Below are 24,790 nucleotides of genomic sequence, written 5' to 3'. Positions count from 1 at the left end.
CTCCCCACTGTCTCAGCCGCATACATGTGACTAGCGTCTATCACCAAAAGCACATAGTTATCAAGTAGATTGGATATAAGGAAGAATTTTTTTTAGGAGGGTGGTGAGACACCGGAACAGGTTGCCCAGAGAAGTTATGGCTGCCCTATTATTGGAAGTGATCAAGGCCAGGTTGGATGGGGCTTTGAGCAACCTGGTCTAGTGAAAGATGTCCCTGCCCATGGCAGGGCGTTGGACTAGATGATCTTTGAAGGTCGCTTCCAACCCAAACGATTCTGATTCTATAAGTACTACTACATTTGGTCTCAACAATAAGATGCATTTTTAAAGCTGGACTGATGAGGATCAGCAGTCACCACAACTTGGGGCTCAGACTCGTGCTTCTGCCCTGTCTACCAGCACAGCACATTTCTAAGCTGAGGAATGCATGAGACCTTCATTAAATGGGTCGAAAGTCAAGTTAAAAGGGAAGCCATGGTTTCAATTTAAAATGAGTTCTGAACTAAAATGCCCTGGTCCACAAGAGTCTGTGCTGTGCAGTAAACATCTCATCTATATTTTCTGCGTAACAGGGGAGGAAAGCTCCATTTCTCCCTACCCATCACGATTTCTCTATCCAACCTGAGTGCTGTTCAAGTCCAGCCATTCCAGTGAAATGAAATTCTGGCAACCCAGTCCTCCTGTACTGACATTTTTGTTGTTTCACTATAAGCAGGATCAGACAATAACCATTCTCCTGTTTAGTGAAATAGAAATGAAATGATGCTAAATTTTAATATCCAGCTATGCAGTACATCTGGAGCACTGACAGCTTGGCTGGTCTCTAAGCAGGTGGAGCAGTAACATGGCTAAAGGCCAGTCCTGCTTTTTCGTTCGTTGTTAACTTTATCTGATTTGCTTGTTACTATGACAGGGAGAAGCAGCATCAAAGGAAGGAGTTAAGCTTTTCATAGGTACATGGCCCAGATTTGCTGATCCCACATAAGTGTGATTCCTTTCTCAGAATACCTCGTCTTCAGACTCAAGCCACCAGAACAAGAGTTTGCAGCTGGTTCTGGGATCTCCAACATCTGTTTGCAAGAGCAATTCTCTGAGTTTTAGGCTGTGCAGGTTAAAAAAACTGTATTGTTTCAGAAAGCTCAAATTCATTTAAGATGGTGAAATTAGAGGTAGAACTTTGCAAAAGTGTAATACATTTCTGAGGTGCTGAAGGTAGTTGCCCTGGTTTCAGCTGGGATAGAGTTAATTGTCTTCCTAGTAGCTGGTACAGTGCTATGTTTTGAGTTCAGTATGAGAAGAATGTTGATAACACTGATGTTTTCAGTTGTTGCTCAGTAGTGTTTAGTCTAAAGTCAAGGATTTTTCAGCTTCTCATGCCCAGCCAGCGAGAAAGCTGGAGGGGCACAAGAAGTTGGCACAGGACACAGCCAGGGCACCTGACCCAAACTGGCCAACAGGGTATTCCATACCATGGGACGTCACACCTAGTATAGGAACTGGGGGGTGAGGGCGGGGGATCGCCGCTCAGGGACTAGCTGGGTGTCGATCGGTGAGTGGTGAGCAATTGCACTGCGCATCATTTGTACATTCCAATCCTTTTATTATTGCTGTTGTCATTTTATTAGTGTTATCATTATCGTTATTAGTTTCTTCTTTTCTGTTCTATTAAACCGTTCTTATCTCAACCCACAAGTTTTACTTCTTTTCCTAATTTTCTCCCCATCCCACTGGATGGGGGGGAGTGAGTGAGCGGCTGCGTGGTGCTTAGTTGCTGGCTGGGGTTAAACCAAGACATTAGTTAAGGGACTGGCTTGGAAATAATAACTTTTAGTAAATCAGGAAGTCTGTTTACCTAAACAAGATGAGATGAATAACCAAAAAGAGGAAGAGTCTGATCTGAAGGCAAACATGAACTATGAACTTGACTATTGACCATACTGGAAGTTTGAATTTGAACCTGAACAGCACAGTTAGATTTAAGAAGGTGCACTCTTCCACCTTAATCTAATCCCAACTTGGCAGTTTCCTCATACCTCCATCCATCCTCTGCTTTCCTTCTTGATGTTTGAAGCAATTGCTTTGGGAGCTCTCACCAGTGCAGTGCCATTAGTGCCACAAGGCTTTTGTGGAGGGTTTTAGCTTACTCTTTGATTTTTCTCCCTGAATCTTTACCTCAACATACGCATTTTACATTGTAGTTGGGGGTTTTGAGTGGGGTTTGGGGGTTTTTTTTGGGGGGGGGGGGGTGTTACATGCTTGTTGCCATTACAATTGATGCTGATAAACCACACATCCACAGCAGTGTGGAGTTGCTTCCAGAGGATCTTATTTTATTCCTGAGTCCTGGAGCACATCTTGTTTATGTGTCAGCCTGCATAGGGGCCGGGAGAACTCCTGGGTAGCTGAGAGTTTCAGTGAAGTTGGCCTTTCCTCGTGTGGATATTATTAGACTTAATTCTCTATCATCTGAGCTATGCATTTACATACGTGTCCCACAATCCAGTGCTCATTGTTCTGCTTGAAAGCTGCCAGTGAACACTGGCTGTATGATAACGCAGACTTTCCAGTCATGCGTGCTTCCATTTCTCCATCAAATCTGTCAGCAAGGCTCTGTGGTCTTTTCAGAAACTCATGTGTTGTCTGCCTCATGATAAAAAGATGCTGCTTGCAGTCCAAAAAATTAGTTGTTTAAAGTACCGACACTTTGCACAAGCATCCCGTCCACAGCAGACAGCACACAACATGCATTGCCAGGCAAATGCTCTGCCTGGACACCTGGAGTGGCTGGAAGCATTTGACCAGCTCCCATGGTTTAAGGTTTCAACAAAGCAGCCCCAGAAAGGCAGGACTCTGCTCACTTCTCTGCTGTTGCAGAAATAACCCAGGAACTAAGCCTGGCTTGTGTTAATGGATGCTGTGACGAGGCGAGCTGGTAGGTCAGGTCAGCCACTGCGGTGAACACCAGGCTGCCAAGAGTGCGCAATGGAAATTCTCTGGTTGAATATCCTGTGAGTGGGTGGCTTGTCTGAAGAAACAAGAAGCAGGCTCCCTTGAGTCTGAGAAAGGAGGGAAATGGAGGGGGAAAGAGCAGTTCCTAATGAGTTGTGTGCCCCATTCAGAAGCCTAATTTAGCTCCTGCAGTTACCTTTATAGTCCATGAAATGATATTTTGACCTCCAAGAAGGTGGCCAGTGTCTACAGCACTTCATGGGCTATGCTTTTAATGCCTTTAATTTTTGTGTGCGCTTTATATGCAAGGGTTGGCAGAATAATTAGGCTTTCAGTGCAGGGCAGATAATTTTGGTAACAAATTAGTTGTTTTACAGACCTGCTTCAAGAGCCAAAGCTTATTGCAGCTGGGACCAGGATGGGGAAAGGGAAAGGTTGCTTGTGGAGGAAAGGATGGATGAGGTAAATGCAGAGCAATAACGTGATCTGTACATTTGTGAAAATCTTATCCACGTGTGTGTGCATTGCTATCAGGTCCTTGACACAGCATCCCTGTGCTCTTGTTGAGTGGAAGCACAAAAGCCCATTCCTACTTGTGAAGATGTGCACTTGCATCAAAGGCAAACCCCCAATCGGAGGTCACTGCCTACAGGAGCTGGCAGAAGGGAGTTTAGGTGGCTTTGCCATTTGCTGCCCATTATGTCCATTTGAACACATCCATCTGTTGCTGGCTTCCCCTTGTTCTGCAGCTGGCATCTCTCACAGCATCATGGGGATATACTCTGCCACCATCCTCTTTTCCCTCCCCAGTTGTCTCTCTGCTTGTGGTCTGGCATGGTTGCATTTTCTCCAGCATCCCTCTCGGAAGCATAGACTTCATGCCAAGGTTTCTTTGCATCTCCGTTAGGCTCCCCTCCTCAGTTGCCTTCCAACTGTTCCTGAATTTCTGGCCTCTCTTGTGATCCACCAAGCCTCGTTGGTGTTTGGTTTCTCTGTTCCATTTTCCGCATTAGTGAACCATTTTTATCTCAGTGGTGTGGTTCCTGGGCTAGAAACTGCCTACCAAAGATGAATCTTATAGTAGATAGTATCCCTATTTACAGAGTCATGCCCAGGAATGTAAAAAGTTGAGGATGTGCTTGGTAACAGACAAGTGGAAAAGTAGAGAAATGGAAAAATAAGACATGTAGACCCTAGGTGATGCTCCACAGGAGTGCACTCCTCTTGTTATTGAATGCTGTGCAAGGGACCAGAAGTGAGCTGGCTGGACATGACAGTGTAAACCAGGAAAGCTGCAAAGCAAACAAACCAAGTGAAAAAGGACATGAATCAGCCTGACAGATCAGATCCCAAATGCAAGTCGAGTCAGTGAAAAAGGGACTGGGGGAATGGCCCTGTTTTGCACCTGCATATCCTTAATGGGAAAATTGCGAAGAAGCTGGATAAAAAAAAGGAGAATAGAAGTAACCCCACTGTTAGCCAGGTAAAAGCTGTGTTTTGATTTGACACCAGGAGACCACAGAGATCTAAAATGCTGGGAGCTCTCTGAAAGCATTTTCAGCCTGTAAAAGGTATCTTTTACTAAAACTGTAATCAGAAACCCAAAGAAATAAGAAATCACCTTCCTAACTGTGCAAAAAGACTAACTGCAAGTCACAAAATATTTAAGATTTAAAAGTTCATTCTAGATTAATAAACAGGATGAAAAAGTGTAAGAGCTGAAATGCAAATGCTCAGAGGGTCTGCAGTAGCTGTGTAAGAGCAGCAGTCATGTACATTGCTAATAACTAAGTTCACATCTAAATGTGATTATAAGTGGAGCAGACATGGAGATGATTTACCCTCTGGCACACAGAAAGTATGAAACTACAATGAAAAATATATCAGCATTTCTGTGAACAGATCTGTGAGTAGGAGGCAAAGGATACAAACAGACCAAGCAAAGCAAAGACTTCTGTCTGCAATGGAGAAAACAGGACACTGGAAAATGGCCTGAGTATGAAGTCATGTACATACTTGAGCCAGTCCAGGCTGGTTTGCTAGTATTATTTTTTCTTTCCTGGTACCTCTGTGCTGACAAAGCACAGAGCACCTCAGAGGATAAACTGTTGCAAGACTGTGACATTACTATGAGGTGAAACCAAAATATATAATTTGTGAAACTCAGCTTAGTCCCTCATGCAAAGATAGGGCAGTGGCACACAGGAATGCAAACACCCTGTAAGGGAATTCATTGGTATTACAAAGAGACTAAATTAATTTGCTACCAAACAAACTACCACTATTTGAACATGATGTACCACAAGCAATGTACAAGGACTTAGAAATTGTCATTGTCTCATTATTTCAAATTGGAGCAGATAAGCGCTGCTTTCAGGTAAACTATATCAATGGGATGGGCACCGACCACAGTCATAAAAACAGAAGAGGTAACCTATTCGTAGTGTTATTATCCTTCCAGCAAAGCTGCCTAATGGTTATCGAAGCACTGGGAAAACTGCTTATCAGTTCAGGAGTACTAACCCAGCAGTCTGGTACAACACAGGAAAGTTGGGTTGCAGGTGGACTTTGAGACCTCTAGCTCAACATTATTACACCTAAGTAGGATTTAAGGAAGGTTTATATGTAAGATACATGAAATGCTCATATTTCCCATGACTGACAAGCTACCGTCTGCTCAGACCTACAAGCAAGAAACCCTGTCGAGATCAAATTACTTTATTTTTTCAGGATAAACCATGCAGTAGAGAGCAAGCTACACCTGTTGACAATTTGGACTACATGATTGTTATAGGTCCCTTCCAACTCTCTCTTCTCTTCTCTTCTCTTCTCTTCTCTTCTCTTCTCTTCTCTTCTCTTCTCTTCTCTTCAGCGTAGCTGTGGATGTGCATATGTTTTACCAAAACTGCAAATCCACTTCCTACAAACGCAGGGCATGATCGTGAGAGTGTAAGGCAGTGGGGAGTCGTGGCAGTGGGAAGTCCCTCTGCTGGGAGATGGCTTACCAGACTTGGCAAGAAACAGGCCACTGAACAACTGACAGACATTGGAACAGGCTTATTTAAACTAGACTATCAAAAACCCCACATAACAAGGTAACCTGTTATTGCAGAAAATATTTATGCTCAAACATTAAACTAGCTGGAAGGCATGAACAGTATTTGCCCAGTGACAAAAGGAGTAGTAGAGAGCACTGAAACCTGAAACAACATTCCTCCAGTTCAAGCAAAATAGGAAAAAGACTGAAATATATATGAATTATGATTTTCTAGACTTTAAGGAATTATAAAACAAGGGTTAAATTAATGTTTGCAGGGTTGTTTAAATTTTATTGTGTCCATGAGAAATGAAGTATTGCCAAGTCCTCACAAGGGCTGACGTTTTCCAGAAGAATTATTACAAGACTGCTACAAATTCCATATAGGACACATAATCAAGTGTTCTGCTTACCATCATAATTGCACTGAGCACTGCAGTGTGATGTTATAGTGGTGCACTCTGCTGCAATGTTATAGAAAGTGTGACATCCTCCAGGCACCTTCTGACTGAGTGAACAAAGATCCCAAGGTGCAGAGGGCTGAAAATGAAAGCAGGGTATTTATTATGAAGGCAGGCATACTTCTGATTCAGAGACTGAAATGAGAAAAGGGCAGAAACAAGGAGAGAAAAAAATCCTTAAGGGGATTTTGAAAAGATGACATCACTGATCTCACAGCACTTGAGGTCCTGGATTTATCAGTGCTGTTCGTAATGATTGAACATTCAGTATTGCTTGGAGCTGAGTCCGAATTAAAGGGGTTTGGTAAAAGCAGCATGTTTATTATACATCAAGCAAGGTTTGCCATGAAGGATTTACCCTTTGCCCCTCATTTTCCTCTGCAAGGAGAAGGAATCTCATGCAGGGCTGTGGTAAGCAACATAGAGCTGTGGGTTAGGTGCAGCTCTGCTAGACTGTGTAAGATAAGACTGTGTAAGATAAGACTAGTCCTGGCAGCTTCCAAGGATCTGAACCTCTCTGTCCCACTGGTGAGTGCCATGTCAGCCGTGGGAAGTGGCTACCTTCTCCTTAGGTAACACAATTCCTGTTGAAGGCTTGTACCACCACTGATGGTAGTTTTACAAATTATCTTGCATTCAGTGAAATATCATTCTCCAGCTGATCCTGTCTACCTGATTGTATTTTTGAAAAATGCTTTCTGATTGAGCATTTGGATAAACTAATTTTTAATTTATTGGTACTCTTAAGAAGGCCACCAGGTGGGCCAGTGTAGGTTTGCTCTTTAAGCCATCCATCAATATTTTAGAAAAGCACTAAAACTTGCTCATAGCACATTGGTTTTGGAATAAAATGGTTATTAAAATTGTGAAAATTCTTGATAATTTAACTTAACTTAGTTTTTCTGGCACATCCTTAAGAGGAAGGGAAAGGGGGAAAATGTGAAACAGAAAATAACAAGTTAAAATTAATCAAATCATTTTCCTGACAAGTTTACACTAACAAACTCTTACTATACAATGCTTTGTCTTAGCAGTCATACTGAAGCATTCCTCTGCACACAGACCACAGTTCACCTTCTCCTTATTAGATCATCTTTATGAGCATCCACATTATTTGGTCTCTGGAGAGCTCTTGGTATTTGCAAAATTACTTTAAATACGTTAAATATGTATACTTTGAATTAAGCTGTTTTAAAATACTCCTTTGAGGAACTGCTGCAAGACCAGTCATTAAAGAGAAAAGAAGGGTTAAAGTACTCCACCTGTTCCACAGCTGCTACCTGCCTTCACTCCCAGAGTGGTTCTTGACCTCGGTTTTCCATTCAGCGTGAAATGCAGCCGAGATGTGCCAAGTCCGTGGTGCGGCTGTGCCGTGGATAGGGTGAGGTGTGGGTGGCATGTTCTCTCATCCAGCGTAGCTGTGCGTTAACTTCCAGCAGAGTCAGATTCTTGCTAAGAAAAAAACAAGTTCTGGGGAAAACAGAACAGATACTTGTTTCACTTCCCATTGCTGCTGTTATTCAGAGACAACTTTGCTATTTGGTTACCTATATATCCCTATTCCTAGGGAGGCAAACGTAGGCCACCACTAAAAGGTCCCCCACAGAAAATGGTGCTGGATAGTTCTGCTTCAAGTTCATGGCTCGCTTGGTATTTACTGATTGTTAGTGACAGAGCCAGCTGACACCCTGCCAAAGTTATCCATCAGATAACCCAGCAGAGCTTTAACAGGGCAATTATTTCACATTTTTTAAGGAAGAAAGGAATACAGCTGTCTAGCAGAAGTTCTTAGCAAGCTTCCTTTCATTTTTTATGCTGAGGTTACAGAGAACAGTGGTGTGTGATGCTTCAGAAACCTTTTCTTGTTCCTTTCCTTCCTAAGGTTCTGATTAAACACTTGACTTTAAGTGGTTTCTTGCTCCTTTCCTTCCTAAGTCTGTCGTTAGGGGCTAGGCTTTCAGTGGAGGTAGTATTTAGGGAAAAGGGTACAAGTTTTAAAGAGTTTTTCTGAGGTTCAGGGGTAATGAATTTGTCCATACTGATTTTTTAGTGTTTCTTGGGGATACTTTCATCTGAAAGCTATCCCAGGTGTGTTATGCAGCTAATCATTGCTGGGGATTTTTACCGCGGATGATGCAGTAGTCCAACATGCTTAATAATGTATAGCAATTAAGATTTAATTTGAAGTCAATAAAAGGTGTGGTTTTCTGTCCATGTGGTAAGGTTACACTTAAAGTATTTGATACGTTTTTATAAGCAATTTATTGACTGTGTATTTTATATACGATTTTGATTGTCATTTTTTTAGCAACAAAATTGTGTTACAAAAAAGCAGAAATAAGCTTTTCTGTGAAGCGCATGTCTAGACTTGTGTTAATGCAAACTTCATGTGTGATTTTTTTAAAACTGACCCCCTCTAACTTTTTATTTACCCTGGTGTGACATATTTCAATTTAGCTTAAATCAGCAAGCAATTAAATCCAAAGAAGAGTATGCACAGAGAGGGTTATATAGACCTAAGTGAGCAAGTTTTAGTCAACTCTGTTATATTGAATCAAGGCTCCTTTTTGCTTACAAAATGCTTTAAAATGACTTTGAGTCACTTCCCTACATAAAATCTTGTAACCCAAGTGATGTATTAAATTAAAACAAAATCAAAGGTTAGCACATGAGAGCAGTCATATGCTGCAGCAACGTACATCTTGAGGATTGAAGGGTTTACAAACAGATTTCTCTCAGGGAAGAAAAGCAATTGACACCCAATTAGTGTTAAAGCATATTCGTAAAGCTCAATGACTTGAGAGCAAATTACAGTTGTCATTGTGGATTTGTGAAGTGTGCTGAAGCATGATGCATTCCTTCGGAGAGAAGTTGCTTAGACATGAAAGTATAAAACAAGCACAGCAAGTATGAGTTGTCCATGTTTCTATAATATCTGTGCTTCAGTAAAACAAATTTGTAAAGTAACCGTGAGGTCCGTTGGATGCATTTTTACAATTCCCGCTGCTTGTTAAAAACCTGTCGATGGCTCACCGAGCTTTGAACTGAACTGTGGTACATCAGTCCCCCTCCTCCCTGCCATTCATGGGCTCTCGGTTTTGTAGCTGTAAGCTGACGCAGAGATGGCAATCTGTGCCCGAGCAAAACAACACAGGGGAAAGGTTTTGCTGCATGACTAGTAAGGTGTGGGCTTGTTGCTCTCTTTTTCTGAGGAGGGCTTTTCCTCCTTAGAGTGGGAGATCAGTGCAGTGTGATGAAGGTGATCAGGGAAACCCTCATCAGCAAGGGAAGTTTTCAGACTTCTTTGCTCTTCCTTTATTTGCATATGCTTCGTACAAAATAGCCCCAAGCCTGGACTTTATTATCAGTCAACCATTTTAGCAAGATTATGCAAGAGCAGGAGGAGAGCAGATGTCATTTACAAATATACATGAGATTGGGAAATAAGCTTATTGCTTATTTGACTCACTTAAGGAAAGCTTGTGTTTGAATATGGATGAAGAAGCACAGTTACACATCAGAAAAGGCATTACCTATTCACCGCCTCCTTACGCTTTTGATCTGGTATGCTTTAGCAAATGCAGGGTCCCTCATAGCAATGCCCCTGCCGCATGCTTGGACCTGGCACCCTACCTGTGTGCGCAGCGCACATGGCAGCTGGCTGCGTGGGACCACCTTGCTGCCCGCGTGCACAACAGCTACCGCCCCAGTGCGAGGGCTGCGGCACGTCTGCAGGCATGGCCAGGCCACCGAATCAGCAGGCAGCGCTCGCCTGGAGCTGGCTGGTAACCCATCTCACGTGGCTTGCACGGCTGCGGTCATCCCCTTGATTCAGCAGCCTCAGTGTTGTCCTGAATAAGGATGCTTTTCTCAACTGGAAGCAGGGACTACTTAGTGATGAAGTAATTAAGTCATACCGTTCATGAAAAGCCCTCACTGTTAATTTACAGTATTTGTCATAGCTCCTAGACTACAATCATGGAAACAAAGACTGAATTGAAAACAAAAGGAGGGAACTTATTTGAGAAATTTAAATATCCAACAAATTTTGTAACAATTTGAAGCGTGTCTGCTTGTTTCAATTGGTTTTAAGAAATCTGCTCCAAGGTTCTAGGTGCGTAAAGAGAAGTTTAGCGTTTTCTGATTTTCTTTCTTTGCAAGCTCATTGCTCACGAATAGGATAACGATTTTATCGCAATTAAGAGCCTTACAAGATAAAGGGAATCTTAATATTCTTTCTGTTTGGTACCAGTTTTAAAAACTTGCTCTGTCTCTCCTGTAAATGATGCAGAATGTAGGAAAGGGTAAGGAAAGGCCAAGGTAGACTCAGCCGTAAGAAAGAGAGAAATCTTGAAATAAGTATGAAAACAGGAAGTCCAACAGGAAGTTCTCACAAACTTAATGGCAGCTAACTCTACATTTTATAAGTAGGGAATTGAAATTCACGTAAAGCCTCATAAAATACAGTATGGAAAAAATATAAGTACATTCACATCATCTGTTACTTCTTCCTTCAGCGTGAATAATGGAAGATTTTGTGTTATTTTAGAAGAATCATCTGACATTATTTTAATTTTATATTTTTTCAGGTAGTAATATTAAACTTCTATTAGCTATTATACCAATACATACTGGTGTAAATTTTATTTTACTTTTCTTAATTAGTTTGACTATTTCCTCTTTGCAGAAACCTCATCCTTCTCATATAAGACCTGAAAGTGGTCCGCAAGCGGGTGGAACCACACTTACCATCACTGGTACAAACCTGGCCACTGGTTCCAAGAAGGACGTTCAAGTTTCAGTCGGTAGCCAGCCTTGCAATGTGTATGTACCCTGAGTAATTAACAATACAGAGCTGTACCCTAACAAAGCATCAACCTTTTCTGGCCTTTAGAAATTAAACAAATCCATTGTCTATCTCTTTGTGACTCATGCCAGGCAGTGGAGCTCTGCACGTAATGTTCAGACAGAAACTCACTCAGAGCTCCAGCTGGAAGAAGCAGCTGTAAAAACAACCAAAGTGGGAGAACTCAGATATCCAAAGATTCTTCCAGTTTCAGCTTTCTCTGCTTGACTGGCTGCTCCAAACCCACCCATGCTTTCACTCAGCATCTCTTCAGTGGTTCCATATAAAATCTTAATCTTCTAGTGCCCCTTGGCTTGTTCCTCTCACTTCTTTTTCCTTTTATGAATTGCTGCCCTTCTCTTCCCTCCCAAAAAAGAATGACATGAAGTGTGCTGACATTGCATTGTTCTTGTGTTTGCGCACTATTACTTTTCATATCCTACATCTTTTTTAAAGACCCTAAGTGATCTGAAGAAAGTGTTGTCTCCTCTCATAACTCAGTGCCCAGCAAAAATAGAGCCCTGTTTTTGTTGCTTCTGGGGTACTACAGTGAAGAATACGAATCACAATAATGTTAGTAACTGAAGCTGTTTCCTCATTTTTTCTTCTCCAATCTAGCACTGAATTTGGAGACGAGATCGTTTGCATTACAGGACCTAATAGCAAGGTTGAACGTGTTCGAGTCACAATGGACTATGGGGGCACGGCAATTAGTGTACCACAGCTATTTTCATACAGTGAGAATCCTACTGTCACCAAGTTCCTGCCAGTAAATAGCTTCAGCAGGTAATGAAATGTTTGTCATAACTTCATCTACAATTGGCTTCAAATATGTGTAATATGTAATAAACCTACTAGATATAGAACTGTTTGAAATAAAAACTCATGTAGTCTAGCCATGCACACATTTAGATACATAGGGTTTGTGATCTTTCTTAACCGCAGCCGATGTTTGAAAGTATTCTGTTTACCTCCAAACTTTAATCCCCACTTCAAAGGTAAATCCTGAAACCAGAAAAGGTAATGAGCTTCTTTTAAATGAAGATGCCTCAAAGAAAGAGATCTGAAGCATTTCAGCATGATGTCAGATAATATGATCTTTGTGTTACTTACAAATCCTTATCCTATAAGGATAACCTATATAAAAGGTTTCTAATGAAAAGGTTTCTAACAGTTCTTCTATTCAGCTTTTAATAAGTAGGTTGGAAACAGAGGAAGGTTATGGCTTGTCATCTCTTTGTCCCATGAGGAAAAAAAATATCTTTTTAGGAAATCTAGATTGGGGTTCAATAATGCTTTTAAAAGATATGCTCTCTTCTGTGGTGGTACTCACTAACACCCCATCTGGTAGCTGTTCCTTCTGGAAAAAAGCTCACCTAGTACTAATTGTGAAACCAAGGGAATGTATGCCTCTCTTACATTTGTAACAATATGGCAATCTGTATAAAAGTCCTTGTAGCATACCTCTGGTTTTGAAAGTCCTTCTATGACCAATACAGGGACAAACTTGCGACCTTGATTCACGTTGGTCTGTGTTGTTCCCTAATATTCTGATCTTTCTGCTTAGTGGGGTACAGTTGGCAGAGAGAGATCATGATGTTTCCACTTTTATTTCAGTAAAAAGAAGTGTGACATCGTGACCTTACAAATAGGACATTAAAAATAAAATTGGCTGTGACTTCCCTTGGAGAAATTGGTACCTGCCTCCTTGAATATTGAGTAGTTACTTATGTAGAATAGGATTTTGTTTTAATATTTGCTTTTGATTTTTGGTTTGGGTGGTTTTGGGGCCTGGAGGGGTTTTTTGGTAAATCAATAGTGATTTACCCCAGGGATTTAAAAGACTTCTTTTTTTCCTCTATATAAACTGAAGGTTACATTAATGGATTGCTTTGAGGATTGCTATCCCTCTAAATCCATGTTACTTCGATGACTTTAATTCCCACTGGCAACTTGCATGCATTCTTCTTCTTATGCGAATGCATTGTTTTTTAAACAGTGTGTTGCAAATGAAAGGGAATAGAGAAGCCAGGTCCCTACAGACCTGTGGAAAATACACTCTCATCTTTGTCTCTGTGCGTGTGGTAGGCGAAGTGATTTTAACAAAAACATTGGAGAAGTGAAGCACACAAAGATAAGCATCAATGAAAAGCCACAAATACTGACAAAGCAATTTGTACTTTTTTTATTCTGCTGGTTTAAAATGAGTTTGAAGTTGACATTGCTGCTTTTAAATGCTGTGGTCATTGATAGCTTTAACAGAAGTCCCTTGTGTAGGATATCTAATTGTCATATAGGCATTATATAGCTGTTTTCAATGGAAGTAGTAGCAATGCAGGATAAAGCAGTCTATAGGTGTGGTAGTTTGCCAATGATTTGACTTCTTTTTTAATTCTGCCTTTCAGTGGAGGGAGAAATATTACAGTAACTGGAACCGGTTTTGAGCTCATCCAGAGTTTCTCGTTGGTGGTATATGCAGAGCGTCCAGAAGCAGGGAAAATGAATCTCAAAAGGGTAATTTTCTTTCTTTCTCCCCAAAGGCATCACACTGGATGCATAACATGTAATCTGTTCAAAAAATGCATTTAAGTTTGCCCACTGGACTTCACTGGGCTTGGAGTGGAATAAGGTTTGAACAGATTTCTGGTCTGTTCAGGGTTTCCATGGAAGAAGAGCCTACTTCTACCCCTTGACTTACATTCACTTGTACCTTGCAATCTTCTGCTTTAAAATTATTTTCATTCAATATGAGTAAGGATAGAAGAATTAAGCTTCAAGTGGTAAAGTGGATGTATTTCAGAATTTGAAAGTGTTTATTTTTTCTTTATCTTTCTCCTTCTTCTCGCCCTGCAAGCTTTACAGATTTTCCTGAAACAGGACCCAAATCCAGACAATGCTGAGTACTCAGCTTTGCAGTTAGTGCCTTTTACTTTCTCACAACTCAAGGAACCGAGTCTCCTTTTCTTTCTTGCTTCAGGCATATTCCACCTATAGTATGTTCACAAAAAGTTGTAAAAAGTAACATTAAAAAAACCCAAAACCCTTCTTGCATTTCATGTTGAGAAGAACTGACATTACCAATAGTCTCAATTTCCCACTCTTCTAATGAAGATCACGATTCAATGCAATGATTGAGGACTTAAAAGTGATCTTCCAGTAAGAACATTATAAGACTTTTTCTAAAGCTGGTTATTCAATTTAAGACTGTCTTGTGATCCATATAGAGTTGGTAATGTGCATGTTTTGTATTATATGCATGATTCAACTATGCCAAAGCCAGGTGGATTTGGGTCCATCAAAACCCTATCCTTAAAGTATTTTAAGAGGAAAACTGCCTACGTTTCTTAGTTCATAAACTGCAAGATGTAATTATCTTGATAACCTTAAATCCCAGGACAATCTTAAAGTCTATTTAGCATTCTTAACATTTTTTATCAACATTTCTTGCCCCCCTTCTTATATACGCTCATCATCTTCTCAGCACATTAGCTTAAGTCAGCATTACATACAGCATACATTCTTGCTTAAGACTAGAAACTTTTCTAATCTTTGTTTTGCTTCCACTTACATGGCAATATCAGAATGTGGGGGAGAAGCTATCAAATTGCATTTCTCAAGGTGAGAAACCAAGGTGGTGATAGCAGAAGTGTTGAGGGCTCCTATTAATGTTGTTGGCTGTGGTCGATGCTACTGAATGACTGAAGGAATTTCTAGGATAAAAACATTTGTGTAATTGGGGATGGAGGACAGCTTAACTGAGTTGTTACCTTGAGTAGTTGATTGACAATTGGTAAATTTTATTCTGAAATTTCACTCAGTAATTGTATTGAATTTCAGCGAGGTATTTTACAGTGTCAGTAGAAAAGAATCTACGTGAGATACTTAACGGTACAGAAGATGATCTGGATTAAAGCTGCCATGTTAACCTCTTAATCTTAGAGCAATTTAATTATATCAGCCAAGTGTGGTCCAGAGCCACAGAATTTGGAGTCAATGGAAACTGATCTGTAGCCTAAAATTTTTCTGCAGGCAGCTGGTAGAACATAATGAATTAACAATTTATTCCCATCAACAAATTTGTTGGGGTTTTTTTTTTTTTCCTTCCAGAAAATACCTCATACTATGTTATTTCTGCTATATGGAGAGAATATAAATCCAGTGGTTTTATTTCTACAGTCTAAAGCTATGAACAGTTATGTACAGGAACAAGTCAAACTATAAAATGTGCATGTTCTTCTTGTCTTGTTTCTTACAGTTTGATGGAAAGCTTGTTACAAGACTCAATGAAACCACGGTGGTTTTTTCTTCCCCACCAATACTGGAAGACCCAGAAAACTATAACATTACCACTATTATTCTAATGGATCATTATCATTTGGTTGTAAAAAATGAGAGCCACTCCTTTGCCTATGTTGCAGACCCAACCTTTGAGAACTTCACAGATGGCATCAAAAAACAAGTCAACAAACTTATTAATGCAAAGGTAAACTTGTCAGGAGATGGTGGTTGCTCATTTTGTCCTTGAAGCATGTATGGAATTTTTCATTCCTTTCTTGAACCCTTAACAGCTGTTTGGTACCATACCCAAAATGCTTGGCAGAGTCCCTTACCTCTGCTAGATGATTAACATCGTCAGCTCCCCTTTCCTCCCCCCTCCCATTCTCAGAGATAGTTACTATCTTTTTAGCCATACTTTGGGTTTCCTGGGGATGCCTCCTCCTGCTGAGCCTGGCATTTGGAAATGCCCTCTGCCATAGAGCTCCCAAGGACTGGAGGGGACATGTCTTCTTGCACCAGGAAGGAAAGGAGAGGAATTGCGTAATTCCCAACCACTCTGCTGTTCTGCACACTGCAGTCCAAATCACATCTGCTGCTAAAAATGACCCAAATTGAAAGTTGCAACTCATTATTCCTTGTCTCCCAAGACCTTGTGTTGATGACTGAGCCTTGTATTTTCTGTCTAGGGCAGTAACCTGAACAAAGCCATGACGATAGACGAGGCCCAGGCATTTGTGGGTGACGAGCCTTGCAACATAAAAACACTAACTGAAACAGACTTATATTGTGAGCCGCCAGAAGTACAGCCTCAACCAAAGAAACGGCAGAAGAGAGATACCATCAATAACCTTCCTGAATTCATTGTAGGTTACCTTTTCAATAGAATTTAATATCATGTGTGACACTGATATAGTGCTTCTTAATTGAAGTAATTTGTTCTCCAAAGTTGTTGTAGTACCGTGAAGAAACTCCTTGCAGTTCTTTCTTCTTCCAGCTTCTGCCTGCTGTCTAGAAGACGTCACACTTAAAGAGCAGTCCCAAGCTGGCAAATGCCTTCTACCTTCGTTACATAGCAAAGTAAAATTGTAGCTAGACAGGCTGGGGATTTTTCTTCCTCTGCTAAGCAAAATAAAATTACTTCATGGAATAAAGTGCTAGTGACCTAAATTCAGTATAAAATATTCAGAAATGTTTCCTTTGTTTGGCAGCTTGAGCTAGAAATTCACTTAGTGAGAATTACTAAGAATTTAGAGCGCAACTGAGAAATGAACCACTGTCCATTTGCACTTTTTGAGATGACTATCTCTGCTTATCTAATTAGGTGAAATTTGGACTCCGGGAATGGATCCTCGGAAGGGTGGAATATGATACACGTGTGAGTGACATCCCACTGAATCTTATTTTACCACTGGTACTTATTCCTATGATAGCAATCATCGTCATTTCTATCATCTGTTACAGGTGAGTTCCTTTAATTAGGTGTTTTTGCTGTCCTAAAGCTTTCAAGGTACTACCTGATCGTTTTCAGCTCAGCTTACAGAAATTATCTTCATCTTTTTTATGAGCTGCAGAGTTAAGAAAGGCAGTAACAGCTGGAAATATGTATGAGCGCCAATTTATTCCTCTCACGCACACCAAATTCCTTGACGTCAGTCAGCCCAGTCCGTCCTTTATACATAAACACAACAATTGGTCCCAGACTTGCCAACCGCACAATTGCAAACTGAGTTGCATGCATACATTCTTGAAATGACAGCTAAAGTGCCTCTTGTGAAGGAGATAGCTTATTCTGTATACATATCCATCAGCGTTTATGCTGCCTCAGTCAGCACTGTAAGTCTGAGCTGGAGGGATTTGGATAAGGGGTCATTTTGGCCTTTCCAGCTGAGATAAGTGTTACCCACACACAAATTTCATGGTTAATGGTGAAATTCATGCTTCACAAAGGGCCAGAACAATGTCTGTATTTCACTTAAGACCTGCTTAGCCCAATTTTAAGGTTATTAATGAGGCCCTCATACTGTCCCTCAGGAGGGGGTGGATTTCACTCTTATGGTGAATATCAATATAGCTGAAGCAATGCTGAAGTATGTGCTGTACAGCACTGATGACGTCGTGGAACTCCTGCAACCTTCTCAGTTCAGTCCCAGACACACTCCCGGGTGGCTCAGAGCCAGTGCAGGACACGTTGCAAGCAATCTTTGTTCAGTACATACAAACTGAGTTTCTGTACATAATATGTGATTGAAAGCATTTGTAGCTACTGCTTATTGGATTTTAAATTACTGGCCCAAGTGTTCTTTGAAGCAGCAGGCCCACAATGGTGCCAGGTTGATTTACATGGAATGAAGACTTGGTCCACTGTTGCTGTTCTCCTCCTCTATTCTCTTTCTGCTGCCAGTATTTAAAAAGAAATAAAAACCATGGAAATGTCCTCCAGTCCTTTGGCTTCCCACACAGAGCTGTTGCAAATAGTTTACTTTTGAAGTTTGTAACTTTTTAAAAATCTTACCTCTATTCCATAAAGACGCAAGAGCCAACAAGCAGAACGAGAGTATGAAAAAATTAAATCACAACTTGAAGGCCTGGAGGAGAGTGTCAGAGATCGGTGCAAGAAGGAATTCACAGGTATGACAGATATTTAGACTTCTGTGGGTCCTCTTGAGCAGTCAGAAGATGGGCTAGAGCAATGGTGCTAGCTTGCTAAAACTGTCTTCTGGGAACAAATAAGTAGTAGATCTTAGTAGTCTTGATTACTGACACTGACATACAGCAGATATTTTGCTATTATATGTGAAAGCTGTAAATAAAATAAAATAGGGAGCTGAGGTTATTAAAGGAAATGCATAGTTTTAGTCTAAAGGAAGCACAGAGTTAGCAACTGGGAAATAGAAACTAGTTGAGATTGGGGTTACTTATAGCCATTAATGTGAGTGACCATTGATATGGAGGTAAGAATATTTTATAGTGACTAACAGTGCACATAGTATTTAGCACAATGGCTGTATGTGCCAAGTATGCACATTAAAAAACTGTTTTCAGAGCTGCAAAATTTATTTACAGCAATCAGCATTCTACAAAGGGATAATTTGGCAAGTTCACAGGAAAGAAATAGCATTTTGCCCTGTTTATCGTGGGAAAACCTTAAGCTTGATTCGAGGAGCTAGCTAATTGTTCTGTCTAAATGTAGCGGCATCATCCTAGGGAAGGCAGCGGGAGGTGTGAAGGCTCAGCATTTCTACATGTTGAGCTACTCATTGCAATGCTTAAATTAGGCATCTGAGCGCAAATATTGGCCTAAATGATTACCATGAAATGTCACCTCGTTATCTGAATTATGCTTGCTGTTGGGTCATGTTGAAATAATCTCTACTAAAAAAAAGACCCACGTTTTCCTTCTAAAGAGAAATAGATTATTTCATATTGACAGCAGCTAAAAAGAAGGATTGAATTAAACAGCAATTTCAGGTTAGAGTTTGAAATTAATTTAAGAAGCTCGGGGTTTCTCAAAGATTTTGGCCATGCTGGAAGCCTCTCCCAGTCTTGTTTTTCTGGCATTTCTGGGACAGGATATTCTTTTCTTGTACCAGCTTGTTTTCTCTGGAAAACTAAGTCCTTCCAGGTTCTGGACACAAACCAGAAGCAAATGTTTGAATCAAGAACTATTCCAAAATGGGCTTCATTTCAAACTGCATTTTGAACTGTGAGAGGATCAATCAAGGTTAGCAGCCCTCCCTCTCATCACCTTTCCCATGGAACTTCATACCTGTTTCTGAAAGAAGTTGCCTTTCTCTTGCTGACATTCCTAGTAGGGGCTACAGACTCCTGCTGCCTGTTGGGTTGAAGTTTTCCTCTCTGCTCCACCAAGCACAAACACTGGGGAAGTAGAATGCACGTCCACAGAGTAATCCAGTTCCTAAACTGCATCCACCTTGGCTGACAGTAAAATGAAACACTGGAGTCAAAACACATTCTGGATCCATACTGTGAAGCTGTAATGTCAACAGCACAAAGTGCAGACAGTCTAAAATTCATGGGACCAAAGATAGCCAAGGAAAGGGACATTAGGGAGGAAGTACAAATACCCCAAAGCTGGAAACCACAAGATGCTTTCTCCTTCAGCTTTGCTGAATGCTATAAAACGAAGAGGAAAATGAATGAACAAGAGCAATAAAATTGCTGAGACAATAGTTCACTATATTAATTAACATGGTATTCTAGTCAATCAGCAATATTGGGTAATTGGAAAGCCTTCAGCTAGAATAGCTGCTCCAAAGGATGATTCCCTAATTGTTGTCCCTTTTAAGAACTTCAGGGCTTTTGAGTCCGACAGAAATGTTTCCATCAATTTCAATGAACAATTTCACTTTCTTCCTTCCTGGCATCCCCTTGCAATTAAATTAGTGTGCTTTACACTTTAAACCTTTCTTTCCTTGACTGCTATGTGTTTTTTAAAAGAACTCTTATTACTAGCTAGAATCAGAGGGAATAGAATGTGCATTGGGAAAAAAAAAAACAAAAACAACAAGAAAATAATATTGCAGTGTCTTTTTTTTTGGCTCTGTGCTACAATACTCCATTCATGTACATGAACTCACCCAGATGTCCATTAAGGCCCATTTTTGGATAGGCAACAACAAGGAAACTATCCATGCTAAAGGCAGTTATCCTCATGTCACTGTAGGATTAGCTGTGGTCGTAGTTAACAGGTTAATTGGTAAAAACAGCAAGAGAAAATGTGAGGTGTTGAGTTGCTTTTCCCCATTACCAGGCACCCAAAGAGATCATGTTGCCTAAAAAAGCTGCAGGCTTTTTTTAAATGAACCTTTAAACTGTGTTGCATATTTCAGATCTAATGATAGAGATGGAGGATCAGACAAACGATATCAATGAAGCTGGAATTCCAGTACTGGACTACAAAACCTACACGGACAGAGTCTTCTTCTTGCCCTCCAAAGATGGAGAGAAAGACGTGATGATTACAGGGAAGCTGGATATTCCCGAGGCCAGGCGGCAGACTGTGGAGCAGGCTTTGAACCAGTTCTCCAACCTCCTCAATAGCAAATCATTTCTCATTAATGTGAGTACTGAAGTAGATTCACCTGTCTGTTAGCTAGGCATACCTGTGTGTGCAAGACAGGTATGAACCAAAATTATTACAAATAAGTGATTTTCATACAGTTCTGGTTCCACAGTAACCACTGCAGATATGTGGTTCACATCACAGCCAGAGCTTCGTGGTGGGTCGGAGAGACGAGATAATATTTCTGTGCCTGGTCACATAGTATGGAGTTAGTCAATATTGCAGTGGCTGTAGGAAAACAGATATTACCCAATCTGGCATAAAAACTGCTGTTAAAAGTTTGTTTTAGCCTTTTAAGAAACGTGATCGGAGAATGCCGATTCCCTCCTCGCTCATCATGGGAGTCACCTGCGGGCAGCCATCTGCTGGATCTCTGTCCCAGAGAGGCAGAGGCTCCTCAAGTGGCCTATTCATCAAGACTGATGAGTGCTCACAGCAGCTCTGAAGAGAATTCTAATTGCTCACTCTCAAAAACTGAGGCTGATTGTCAGACACCTAAGTATAGATTTAGGCTTCTAACTTTTTCTCCTTTCTTAAATGAGGCTCCAGTGCTGAGCTAGTTAATGGTAGCATTACAGTTTATGGCAGATGAGAGCACATTCCCAGGTGTACTTAGATTAGTGTCTTTGTAATTTGATGTGAAAGGACTGGGAATTTGGAGGAGAGGGGAGTTGATTTTCTCTTTTTAAAAATTGTCACAGAGCACCTTTTTTCATTTAATTGAAGTATTCTTTTAGGTAAGGCTTCAGTTAAAGTATATAAGCATTCCTTGGGTTAGTCCAGTACACCATGTGTGTATCTAATAACAAATTATAGGCAATGTTTTCTTATAAGTAGTTTTTTTCAAACTTCTGAAAACTTTTCCATTCTGTGCTTAGAAGATTAGTATTAAAATAATACTACTTGTCTTCTTAGTGCAGGCAAGTGTTGAAGTTCTTCAGAAACTTGTCATCTGACTTGATTTTACATTTGTTTTCCGTTTCAGTTTATTCACACGCTGGAAAACCAAAGGGAGTTCTCTGCTCGAGCTAAAGTGTATTTTGCATCTTTACTGACAGTTGCTTTACATGGAAAACTAGAATACTATACTGACATCATGAGGACGCTGTTCTTAGAACTGATGGAGCAGTATGTTGTGGCCAAAAACCCAAAGCTGATGCTAAGAAGGTTTGAATGAATGTCATAGTCATATTTTCTGTAGTTCTCTGTTTTTCTGTAAATGTATTTCTTTTGCAATGTGACTGCATTAAAATGCCAACTATCTATGAAAGTCAGAAATAGCCTAGCCCAAGCATATTAGGAAGACAAGCTCTCCAGGAACAGCTGTGGAAGGCAGAGGCAGGACGGCTGGCAACAGATTTCCTTATTCAAGTACTGTAGTGCAGAATCTGCATCAAGATTACTGAAACGTCTACCCTCAAAATACAATACTGAACATTTAATTTACTTTTTAATCTAATTTTATTCCAAATGATCTAGCATTTATACCACACATCATCTCCATAATGAGCACACATAATCAGCTTGCTTTGTGCATTCAGTGAGGGCTTGCTCTAGTGTTTTTAACCCTGTTGTTATCCCAAATAAATTACAAAAGACCTTGCTCTGTGTATGTTGTAGCTTTGTAATCTGTAGGTTATTTCCTGGTAACTGCACAACTGGGTTAATTTTTTAGCTCTTACAGCATAGACCCAATTTAAGATTTTGCATAAAGGATGTGTGCTTTTCAGTAATGAGCTGAAGGTACTCGGGCATGATGAGCAATACAAAGCACTTATCCTAAAGCAAGTACATGCTCTCAAGACTCTATAGGGAAATCATTGCATTAGGAGAGTGCATGCAGTTAAGCATGTAAAAATATTATATTTCAGGCAAGCAATCTTTTTCTTTAAAACTTTGTTATTAAGTACCCTTACCATACTCAGGGTTGGTTTCTTTTTCAGATCTGAAACGGTTGTTGAGAGAATGTTGTCTAACTGGATGTCTATTTGTTTATATCAGTACCTCAAGGTAAGAGTTGAAGTCTGTTGCCTGTGGGTTTTATCAATAATACTTAAACATACTGCGCTGAGTATATAGTTTGGTTTTGCTTTATTTCATTTCCTTTCCTTTAAACAGGACAATGCTGGGGAGCCTCTTTATAAATTGTTCAAGGCTATCAAACACCAGGTAGAAAAAGGCCCAGTGGATGCTGTACTAAAGAAAGCCAAGTATACATTGAATGACACAGGCTTACTGGGAGATGATGTAGAGTACACACAGTTGGTAAGTCAAGCATGATTAATATATTATAAAATCATTTTTTCTTTTAAAATTAAGTCCTGTAGTGTTAAGTCTGTACATACTTTTCTGGACTACTGTGATCTGCATAGAAATTCTGGTCATGGGCAGGGCTGTCGATAGTTTGACCAAAGCAAGTCTCCAAGCAGGAAAATAGAATTATAAAGTATCTTCTAAGCATTAAATCCAAGTCCTGCCACTGTGGAATCCACTTCAGTAAATCCCCTTCATAATTTTCAAAGTCTGTCTGAACAGTGGTCGGGGTGTTCGGCTCCTTCCCTTTTCCCATCTAAATTAACTGGCAATTGATTTTTGCAGAGTTCTTGCACTAACATTATGCTTGAACTTCAGTTGTCTTTCTCCCTTGTGATTGCTGCTCATCAGCGTATCAAAGGTCATTTTAGAGATAATTTTATTAGTATACCAGGATGAGCTCCTCTGTAGTCCTGTGAGATGGCTCTGCAATCTCCAAAACACTTTATGAACCTATTTCTGTACTTGTTCCTGTGTGAGTCAAACTCTTCTGAACACAGGCAGCCCAACCAGCATTGAAACGGGTTTATTTCCACCTAAGGAAATAATTCCCTACAGTGATGAGGGGAAGCTGCCTCTACAGGCAGTTCTGGAGACTCATGTTAGATGCTTCAAGTGAGATGTAGTGGACATCCCTGCTGCAGGAATTCCCCATCTGAGCTCCACCAACCCCTGAATCTGACCACCAGTGCCATGGTCCAGCTCTCTTCTATTATGAATTCTGCTTTGACTTAATTCCGTTCACTGCCACAAATTTCCACCACTTTTTCAACCAGACTCCAGCACACGGATTCACTGTCTTTTTAAAAAACTGAAGCAGCCCACTCTTTAGCTGTTTAGGGAGCATAAATTCCAGTTTTACTCTTTCTCACAGTCTTGCTGGCTTTCTTCAGGATACAGTGTAATGAATACCAAAGATGCATAGACTGTCCTTCAAAGACCAACACAGGACTTTTTTTTCCCTCTCTGATTTCTCTTTTTATTGACATGCTAGGAATCATTTGTGGTTGTCTCCAACTGAGAAAGATGCAGTGACATATCTGCAGTGTGGAAAGGGAAACTTAATAAAAAGCTTTATTAAGTCCTGGTTAAAAAAAATGACCATTTTGTATATTCTGAAGGGATGCTGATGGGAGGGCTGATGTGAGGAGATTGCTGTAGGACTTTCACTCACAGAATCACCAGACTGTGACCTAGACTGCCTGGAGGAAAAGGGTTTGCTGGGCAAGAAGAAATATTTTAAGTTCAATTGATATTTTGGACATTAGTTGAATTGTTATCTTCATATCTGAGCTGAAAGTGGCACCCATAGAAACCACACTGACTGGAAATGCTCATTATATTTCCTCTTGTGCATGGAGAACAAAATTTACTTGCAATGTACATTGTGTAAGACTTAATGGCAATAATTCTTTATTCAGTCTGTTTCTTTTCACAAAAAAAGCCAATGCCTGCAATTAAGCTAAATGAATGCAGTTGAAAGCAGAAAATTTGTGTATGCAATCAGATGTGGGCACAACAAGCATACTAGCTAGATATTAAACATTTTAACATTGTACAGTAGCAATATTTGGTCCGGATTTTCAGATTTCCCATCAAACAAAGATTTTATGTGTGTGCATGCATAGAAGATGATGAGATATATGTGTGTATATATATGTATGATGAAAGATTGTGAAGGGCGTTACTATTGCTATAAATTATTGGGATCTTTGGCATGATGATGACATTGTTGTGGTAACTGTGAACAGTTAGGGAGCATTTGAGCACCAGGGTAGGTTAAAGCATGGGTTAATTGGTTCACTTCTGCCTGAAAGTGAGAC

At 40.3% G+C, this 24,790-nt stretch overlaps 1 protein-coding gene across 11 annotated transcripts in view; it reads left to right on the top strand.

The window, feature by feature from the left end:
- PLXNB2 (plexin B2) overlaps positions 1 to 24,790 on the top strand; it is a 261,927-nt gene that overhangs the window by 216,851 nt on the left and 20,286 nt on the right. For all 11 annotated transcript variants that reach the window (XM_069801975.1, XM_069801980.1, XM_069801969.1 and 8 more), the window contains 11 exons: positions 11,135 to 11,271; positions 11,912 to 12,079; positions 13,699 to 13,807; positions 15,549 to 15,776; positions 16,258 to 16,434; positions 16,893 to 17,032; positions 18,099 to 18,199; positions 20,422 to 20,651; positions 21,640 to 21,821; positions 22,598 to 22,664; positions 22,773 to 22,919. In XM_069801975.1, coding sequence (XP_069658076.1) covers positions 11,135 to 11,271; positions 11,912 to 12,079; positions 13,699 to 13,807; positions 15,549 to 15,776; positions 16,258 to 16,434; positions 16,893 to 17,032; positions 18,099 to 18,199; positions 20,422 to 20,651; positions 21,640 to 21,821; positions 22,598 to 22,664; positions 22,773 to 22,919 — 1,686 coding nt within the window. The remainder of the gene's footprint in view (positions 1 to 11,134; positions 11,272 to 11,911; positions 12,080 to 13,698; positions 13,808 to 15,548; positions 15,777 to 16,257; positions 16,435 to 16,892; positions 17,033 to 18,098; positions 18,200 to 20,421; positions 20,652 to 21,639; positions 21,822 to 22,597; positions 22,665 to 22,772; positions 22,920 to 24,790) is intronic.

The sequence above is a fragment of the Haliaeetus albicilla genome, chromosome 14 (assembly GCF_947461875.1).
Source record: "Haliaeetus albicilla chromosome 14, bHalAlb1.1, whole genome shotgun sequence".
Taxonomy (NCBI): domain Eukaryota; kingdom Metazoa; phylum Chordata; class Aves; order Accipitriformes; family Accipitridae; genus Haliaeetus; species Haliaeetus albicilla.
The sequence above is the reverse complement of the archived record's forward strand: the minus strand, read 5'-3'. Positions and strand labels throughout refer to the sequence as shown.